The 10,336-nt window shown below is 26.2% G+C and overlaps 1 protein-coding gene across 1 annotated transcript in view; it reads right to left on the bottom strand.

Annotated features, from left to right (window-relative positions):
• Window positions 1–2,805, bottom strand: part of LOC115033700 — a 4,918-nt gene extending 2,113 nt beyond the window's left edge. Inside the window, exons 1-3 of the mRNA XM_029486956.1 lie at window positions 2,622–2,805; window positions 1,988–2,100; window positions 840–1,132 (exon numbers count right to left, since the gene is read on the bottom strand). Of these exons, the coding sequence (XP_029342816.1) occupies window positions 840–1,132; window positions 1,988–2,100 (406 nt within the window). The 5' untranslated portion in view covers window positions 2,622–2,805. The remainder of the gene's footprint in view (window positions 1–839; window positions 1,133–1,987; window positions 2,101–2,621) is intronic.
• Window positions 2,806–10,336: the final 7,531 nt, after the last annotated feature.

The raw sequence follows: 10,336 nt of genomic DNA, 5'->3' as shown, positions 1-10,336 counted from the left end.
TGACAACATAAACTTATACCTATACCTATCAGTAGTGCGTCAACTGATCGACTAACACCAAATAAGGAATAATAGCACTCAATCTTGTGTTTGTGTTATCAAATATTATGTTTGTGAAAATAAAATCATAATACATATAGAACATAATAATAACTTATACAATTATAAAAATAAACCGTTTCTTATAAATGCCAAATGTGAAATGTCTATAATGATTTATAACGGCGTAATGTATAAATATTTCGATTCTATTTAATTATCAGAAATAAAATGCTATAGGTATTCTAATTTAAATTCTAAATACAGCAATAACTAATAAGTATTTTCAAATTGAACAGTTTTTGTACAACACTAAATTATTTATAAAACCTGCATAGTTAATAGGAGCGTATATAACTCATTAGTCCACGCTATAATAGATATCATAGGAAACGTTTTGCAAAGGTACTTAGGTACCTATTTAGGGGAATCAAATTAAATAATAACTTTTCTCGTGATTTACCGTGCAATTGACATGTCAAATGTCAAAACAATTGAAAACTGAATTGTGGCGAGTTAAAATTAAATATATAAATATATAAGATTGATGGGTAAACATAATAATACCCGCATTATACCTACATATATTTTTTTTTTGGCAATAGGTAGGTACTTAATAATTCGAAACTGTAATGCGTTATTTTATAGAAATTACTTATCAAAAGTAATTTCCATTACATTTTCGTTACTTGGATAAAATTCTAATGAAATTACGTAACGCGTTACAAGCAAAGTAACGCCGTTACAGTAACGCGTTACTTCCGTTACGTTACTACCCAACACTGATATTAAGTACTTACCAACAAGAGTCGCCAACACTTTTAGGTCAGGATATAAACAGATTACCACCTTAGATATTGGTGGATGTTCAGCCAAGGCCAGTAAATCTGTATCACAGCAATCGACGCACCCAATACCTTCTAAATGTAGATCATCATCACTACCACCCCCTGGAGTCGATTTACTGCCTATTATTAGGATATCTTCTTTTTGCGTATTCCCGTCATAAAATATTAACGTTTTTCCGACGCGTATCAATAAAACGTCTTTGGACACGAATTTCAATTCACTAACACTCGTTGGTTTCAACCACCTGGAAAAATTAATTTTCTCGATCAAAAAATAAGCGGGTGTACCTAAAAAATTAATCATAAAAAATAAAAAATAAAGAATAAGCCATTTAAAATATAACAACATATAAATTATAAAACATTGGCTTATTTCAAGGATTTCATTCACCAACGTTTTTAAATTAACTACCTACATAATATTATAATTTCCTTTATTCAACTCGATTTTTGATCTTTTTCATTTTTTTTTATTTTTATTTTTAAGAGAAAATATACAATTTATAGTAAGAATAATAAGTAAGTATAATATGTGTGTTTGATTAGGTTAGGTTAGGTTAACCTATAACAATAGAACATGATTTAAATAATTTGAGGAGAGAAGCCACCCAGACAGCAAGTGATAAAACTTTCATTTGATTTAAATTTTTGATCTTCAAATCAATTACATATTTTTATATTGACGAGTAAGACGTTTGCTGCACAAGGTTAGGTTAGGTTATAATATGTAATATAAGCACCCAATAAGGCAGTAAAAAATAAATTATAAATATCTGAAAATTTACGAATCGTGTTGAGTTTTAAAGTGACAACAAAAAATGTAATTGTATTTTTGTATGTAATACCACAGAATAGATGAAATTTATTTCATCTATTCTATGGTAATATAATTACTTAAGTATCTAACAAGATACCTACTGGCTACTACCTGATATTATATTAATAAATTATGTGATGCCCGAAAATATACAAATCGTTGTAAAGTAATGAACAGTACCTATACCTATATATTATATTATATTGTATATAGGTACTGTAGCCTGTAGGTAAGTACAATAAATTATGTTTCTCTCAATATTAATTTAACTCCAGATTTATACCTTGCGAATACACTGGATAAATTTGCACTTTCCTCTGTGATTTCTAGCTGATCATGTGATTCTTCTTCACTTAACGATTTTAAAGTGATATTTTCTTTCGATTCTTCCGTCATCTGTTCGTAAACAATATTTTAATATTCTATTTAATATTATATCTCGTATAATAACGGGTTTTTTTTCTGTACGCGGACTGTATTATTATAATTTATAAAAATGTACGTTGTTAAACTATATAATATGATTGTAATAATTTGACATTATTAGTTCAGTTCGATTCAAATATATTATACAACATATACTGTGCTGTTACATAATAAATACATTTTAGTATTTTAGTCTAAGAATAAAGAAAAAAAAATTTTTAACTAATTAAATAATTACAATATATGATATGAATAATAATATTATCATGTAGTTTACATTATAGGTATGAAAAACTATAGTAAAAGTTCCTGTTTTAATTATTTAAATAACTAATTTTCGAGTATTATTTAATATAATATTATTCTGGTACAGCTATTACAGCCTATTACAGCAGGGTATAGGTTAGGTTAACACTGCATATTAATATATTATTATATTTATACATATGTTATGCGTAATAGAGATTACATTATACATTTAACACTACTACCTCAAATTAATTTCTCCAAGGTGTAGTGTAACGCGTAATGGAGTAGTCGTATAGTGAGTGATGAGTCGTTTGTAGTATTAAATATGGATATCACACATTCACGTACCTATAAATATACAAATTTATCATGTGGTCTGATGTTAACATTATTTTATACTATAATTAATCTTGAAATACTAAGTATATAATACTCATAAATATATACTATACAAGCACTATAAATCATATTATTATAATTTATAGGTATCAACATATTATATATACCAGACAATTGCCATAATATTGGATAAAACAATTAGGGATGGGACTTAAATGCTCTAAAAAACGCGTTTAAAATGTATTTCTTTGAGCTTAAAAAGTAAAAAGTAAGTTATATTTCAAATTAATTAATTAATTTTTTTTTTTCAAAAAGTTATGCTTGAATAATATTTATTAGGTGGTCTTCTGAATTCTGACTATGTACTAAATCTGAAAAAATAATTTAAAAACGTGTTATTAATGTTTTAAATCGTAGTCAAACTAAAATTATTATCGTTGGTTGGACAATAGATTTTTGTAGACAAAAAAACTTCTTTCTACATCTACATACCTATGTCACAGGGGCATATTTAAAATATTGTCACTTTTTGAATACTTTGTACTTTTAACAATATATTATGATGGTTTTTATTCAAACAGTCAACAAAAAATTGCGTTAATTATAGTTTTTAAATTGTGGTATCGGTGAAGATTGATAATTAATAAAATAACCTATACTTTACTTTTACTTTATAGATAATTTATATTTTTAGTAAAAAATTAGAATTAGTGAAAAATAGGTACTCTAAGATTTGAAAATGCCCAAAAATGTAAATTTACCGGTATATTAAGATTTTCCTCCTAAAGACGCGCAGCGTGTTAAAATCCCAGAAATAAAAATTACATAGAATCAAAAATGACTACTAAAATAATAATATTTATAACACACTTATTGTTACTTGCCTACCTGCCTACTATAATTATGTGAACACAATATGTGAATGTTAAACGATTTTCAATAAAGTTCGTTTATTTATGTAATAATCAAAGTTATAAACTTACCATCGAATTGAATTGTTCAAAGATAATAATAATATTAATGTCGACTGTTGTAAATATAATAGGAACATGTATATCAATAATATACTATCTTAACTAAACTATTTACATTATGTGTTAAATATAAAATTATTGTATATTTTTCTGACAGAAGCACAGGACGGGTAAGGTAACTAGGGAAACTGTTTGTTACTATGACGGCAACATATCTGCTACTGATATAAACATAAACAATTTTCGAAACAATTTTGATCAATAGGTACCTAAGACTATTTTATACTGTGTATGTATTTTTTTTCAAAACAAATTATAATCTAATGTATAAAATTCTCGTGTCACGGTGTTTTTGGTCAGTACCTAACTCCTCTGTAACGGCTCGACTGATTCTTATGAAATTGTGTGTGTATATTCAGTAGGTCTGAGGATAGGTCGTAAAGTATTTTTCTATTACTCTCTTATTCTCTTTTACTATTATGAAATTTCAAGATGAAACGAACGTAACAGTATATTAACACATCTATTTAAAAAAATTAATACTTCAAGTTTTCAATACCACAATAATGTACTATTTTAGATTCTGAGTGAAACGATGAATGTATTGATTTTACAATGATGTGTGTTTTTTTTTTATTTATTTTTTTTTGTGTCTGTTATCACCTTTTAGGAAAGTAAAAATGCTTGGATTTTCTTCAACAGTATCTTTTCTGATAGGAAAATTAATTTAGTTGGTACTTTAGAGGGTTAAAAGTAAAATTTCAAAAGTGACGTGAAAAACAAAAGAAAAATTAAGAAAAAACGGGAATTTTTTCACAAAATCTGTTTTTGAGAAAATCAATTTTGGTTTTTAGGGCAACTCTTAAACGAATGACTGTAGATACTTGAAAATTTCACTGAATGTTTATATTAGCATTATCTATACACGATAAAATTTTGAAAATAATTTGACTCTTTTTGAGCTGTTTACGGACATTGTCAGTTTTCAATTTTTTTAGTTTTTTTTTTCTATAAATATAAATAAAATTGTATTTGTTGGGTCTAAAAGCGTAAAAATTTGATGTAAGGCTCCTAATATATTGTTACAATAGCAGTTGAAAAATATTAAAAATACATAGGCACAATTTTTTTTATAAGCATTTAAAGTTCAAATGATGACAACATTTATTAAATTTAAAATTGAATAATTATTTTGTAGTTAAAAATGTATAAAATGTTCAACTTTTATATCTAAGGATAGAAAATTTAAAACAAGATTCCATAATCTACGAAAGTAGTTAATTCTGTTACAAAAATTCCAAAAAATACATAAGCACAGTTTATTTTTGTAGTCATTTTAAGTTCAAATTTGGACAAAATTACTTATTAAAAAACCTAGAATAACTTCACTATTTTAGTTATTTTATTGTGATTGTATAATATTATTCGTGGGTACTTGAAACTTCTTAAGTATACTAATATACTATTATATATCTATGATAGTATCACGGTTTGTTGTTGATGTATAACGCGTTATAAGTACCTTATGGATATTGTGATATGATTAATTTGGAATTTATTATAGATACCTATTATAGGTCAATTTTTTTTTTTAATACCATATTAATTAAGTAGGTATATAATATTATGTCTTATACCTAGGCTGACATACCATGTCCACTCAGACTCGTTTATCTTATACAATGATATTATATCATTGAATTCAAATTTAATACCATCCATTATACAGTGACCCACTTGTAACCTACTGTACAGAAAAGCGACAACCACTTACCCACTTTTTTTTTTTAATCTGTTTATTGCAACAATTTTACTGATACTATAACCATCGTATACTGGAATCGGATGGTCACCAATAAATATTTATTTTAATCTCAGTTGTCTTATTCTGTTATTATTCATGTAATGCATATTGTTGTAATATATCATAATCTAAGCTTATATTATATTTATTGTTCAGAAAGACAACGTAATAGATGACATAAGACGTAAACAATTGCGTAAAAATAAAAATAAAAACATTTTTTATTTTGTTATTATAATTTTGAAGTACCTAGTATCTATTATATATATTATATTAGATATTATATAGATAGGTATCTATTTTACATCACATAACGGCTTTCAGCTATCAGACATTTTTAAGTACGTTATATATTTTGTTCATTAGTATGTCATCTATATTCAAACATTTTCATTCACTTTTATATGCTATACATACCGTCATACCACACCTAGGAGATGAGCAACGACAAATATATGGATCTCTAAATCAATTTATATGTCATACCCTTTATAATAGCGTCACATTTAGTATTTGTTAAGCAAGTAGACGTGTGCACTGTGACACTATGTGACATTTAGCATTGGCTAGAGGGTGTCAAATTTTTTTATGACTCATCACTGTATTTTGTATTTTAATTTTATTTAAAATAACCTATAATACCTTCATTATTTTTATTTCATATTTTTCCACTAATTTTATTTTATTCAAAATGCAATTAAAAATATAGTTAAAAATAATAATAATCTAATAATTGTATTATGTAATATTATTATGTAGGTTCATATTATATTTAGTCATGTATAATGAATAAATTATTAAATCTTTAGTATTTTTAGGTGTAGTTTCTGCCGATTTGTCATTATATTTATTATTATTATTATTATATTTTTTTGTACCGTCATCCATTACACGACCGAGAGTTTGACTTTTGATGGTGTATTATAATAGGATTGGCCTGAGTTGGTAATGTAATTAGTTCCGGTACCCAAGCTTTTGTTATTAGTGATTCGAAAAGTACAAGACAACTATGTAAAGATTTCGATTCACTCGTGTGAAAGGTCTCCGGGAAAGAGGCAGTTGCAGTGACAAAGCATGAGCGGAGAATGGTCTTAATTACATTTTCGTGTTGACGTACAGGCTAGTTAACACTTTCAATGCCCGTGGAGCATCAGTGGCAATTTGAAAAGAGCTATACATAATATATAGAGAGCTACGTCGTATATAATATTATATAGGTCCGACGTTCCCAGTAATAATTCACGTACCTATACATTGGTTAATTCAAATAATCAAATTTAATTTGATCAGTTTTAAATGTATACAATTAATATATTAATTATACCGAGAATAGCATTAGTGCGATTATTTAATTATAGAGAAGATAAACCTTCGACAAAGTGTTCGGTTTCAGGCACCAAATTAATCAGGTCACATCTTTATACACTTGATAACATAATATTATATTTATTTAGACGAAATTAAATTGGTAATTTATTAATGAATAGTAGTTTAACTGACCATAATATTATGTTAGTGTCCAAAATGTATGTCATCCCATATACAGGGTGATTCATCAAGCATGCTCAGTGCTCAACCTCTTTTTTCTCCAATAATGCTGTTATTTAAAATCTGATGTTTAGAATCTTTATATATACCTACTTTGAGATCATATTTTCACATATTTGAGATTTTTCATACTACCTTAAGAAGTGTCCTGTGGAGATATAAACATATGTTTTTAAAATGAGAACAGCTCTTTCAACTTTAAATTATACAGTGGAAATTGTTTGAAAATGTTGATGTTTCAGAATCGAAATTCGTATTAGTAATTTTCGAGTTATTCAACTTTATGTTCTTAGGATAAAAGAACTCATAGTCCATACTATAGATAAAAGCATAAAAAGTTTATGGTAATGGGTTTATAAGATAAGGGAGCTTAGGTGATTTTTACAATTTTAGTCAATACTCAATAAAATTAATCTATCATTATTAATAATTTGTATGGCTAAAGTATAATACATAGGTACTAGATCCAATTTCACATATATTTTATACTTTTGTGAAACCATTTTAAAGGACTATTATAGTAGGTATTACCTTTAGTAAAAACATTTTAATGACTAAGAAACTATAGGTACCTACTTATTCAAATTTTAAATTAAGTACATTTAAAAAAAAATTGTCCACTAACACCCGTCACAGGACACTCCTTAAGTAGGTAGTACAAAAAAGTTCAATAATGTTAAAATATTATACAGTGATTAGGTATATTTAAAAATTCTAAAAATCAGAATTTGAATAAATTCATTATTAAAGGGAAATGCTTAGTGAATCACCCGGTTTAGTATATTGTATACATCATGTCCTCGGTATATATTCAGTGAATACATACATAAAACGAAATTTTTTTTTTAGATAGGGTGGTATATATTTAATTTTTTTAATTTTTAGTATCAAAATTATCAAAATTGTCATGATACAAAATACTAATATAATTAACATGATTATTCATCTCTTTTAAGCTAATCTAGTATTAGAGAGTAATTATAAATAGAGAGTAATACATTAATAATAAAAACAATTACCTATAGTTTTTAAATTACAATTTTAAATAGAAAATTATATAAGTGATTTACATGAACAATTGAAAGACTGAATCTAAATAGAAGGAAAACATGTAAGTGCCGTTTAAAGATCAAAAAAAAAATTTAGATGACAGCTGAGGTTGTTACCTAATGTTTAAAATATCTATATAAAAATATCAACATAAGTTAAATTGATTAAAAAAAAATTGAAAGCGAACTGTAGGGGCCCGCAGACAAACGTATTTTAAGGAGCAAAAAAAATGTTGATGTAACTAAAACAAATGACCGTACCTATATACATGTAATTTTCACTGGTTGTTTATATTAGAATTTTATATAGGTACACGATAACATATACTATCAAAATATTTTGATTTGTTTTGAACTGTTTACGGACATTTTCAGTTTCCAATTTTTTTAGTTCTTTTTTTTTTTCTTAGAATGTCAATAAAATCGAATTTGTTGAGTGAAAAAGCTTAAAAATTTAGTAGGTATAAGGCTCTTAATAAATTTTTACAATGACATTTGAAAAATATTAAAATTCCGGTCACAAATTTTTTTATAATCTTTTAAAGTTCGATTTTTGATAACATTTAATAATTATTTTGTAGTTAATTAAAACATTTATAAAATGTTCAACTTTTATAGCTAAGGATTGAAAATTTAAAACATGATTCAGGGGCGGACTGGGTAGGAGACAGGCCAGTCAGCGGTTTTAAAACTTCGGGCCATGTTTTACGGGAAATTAATAAACATAATATTGTCAATTTTTTTTTATCAAATTACTATTCAATTATGTTTGCTTATCAGATACCACAATAACTACTAACTGTTGATTATTTATTAGTTATTACTTTACATAAATATGATGATATTAAAAGACTGGGTACAAATGTTTGTGATTTTACTATACCACGGCCTCAGCCACGAACAAACTATACAAACTATATAACTATATAACTTCAATAGATGGTCGCGTGCTCGGTATAAATTCGAAATTTAATTTTTGATGATTTTTGTCGTGAGCAATAGCTTTTAATTTTTGTCTATCAGTTTTTTTTTTTTTGATGGATGGTAAATAAACGCCGTTCAAAACTGTTGCCTCATTTTCAATTTGAATTATATAACATTTCATATTTGTATTTAAAATAAAAATAAACAATGGGTAATGGGTTTGATCTCACGATATAATATTATGTTCTTCCGTCATCAAATATAATAAAATGTATATTATGTAGAGTGCTGCGCGACACGGGTATAGCCGTAACCCGTAACCCTGTATAGACTATAGTGATTTAATCAGAACGATACGAAAATAGAATAAGCCGACAGCAAAAATAAATTTATGTGAATTAATTTTCGGCAGAAACATTGTGTATTATCCAGCGTTTAGAATTATACGTCATATTATTATTATTATTATTTAAGATATATTTTTGTCTGATTTTCTATTTTATTTTTATAAATAATGCAGGGCAAAATTATATACTACGGCCCACAGGCCAGTCCGCCCCTGACATGATTCCATGTAAAAAGGATATATATAAATTACTTTATTCACAATAATATCATCAAATATCATAAGCTGACTTAACGTTTTTGCTCAGAATCGTTTCTCTTATACAATGATAGGTACTTACTATCATATCATTGAATTCAAATTTAACACCATCCATTACAGCACATTACAGTGACTTACTTGCAACCTACTCTACATACTATAGGGACACTTACTTGCCCGCCTTTTTTTAAATTGTATTAACTACCATTATTATCATATCTAATGAACTACTATAATAACTATTAATAACTAATAACTATTAGTATTAATACCTAACTAACAATGTAATGTGTAATTTTTATTTGATTTAATTTTAAATTTTTATTTGACTACCAAACATTTTAATTTTATCATCATAATATTAAATTAACTGCCCATTATTTAAAAAAAAATTAAGAATATTTTAAAATTCTAAAATAAAAACATAAAACTCGGTACCTACTACCTAGGGTAATAAAATAAATAAAAACTAAAAATATTCGTTCGGCGATCGATTACGACCTATGGATTTGTCTAAATATTGTCTCAAAACAATATTTTAATACCTATCCATTTAGTATATATCCATTTAAACTTACTACAATTTATTTTTTATTATTTAGAGTCGTAAATAAATTCAAATAACAATAAAATACAAAACCGATATGTGAAATCCCCCAAAATATTATCATCTATAGTTTTTGTAATATAAGAGTCGGCTCAGTTTTACCAG

The sequence above is a fragment of the Acyrthosiphon pisum genome, chromosome A1, assembly GCF_005508785.2.
Source record: "Acyrthosiphon pisum isolate AL4f chromosome A1, pea_aphid_22Mar2018_4r6ur, whole genome shotgun sequence".
NCBI classification, from domain to species: Eukaryota; Metazoa; Arthropoda; class Insecta; order Hemiptera; family Aphididae; genus Acyrthosiphon; species Acyrthosiphon pisum.
The sequence above is the reverse complement of the archived record's forward strand: the minus strand, read 5'-3'. Positions and strand labels throughout refer to the sequence as shown.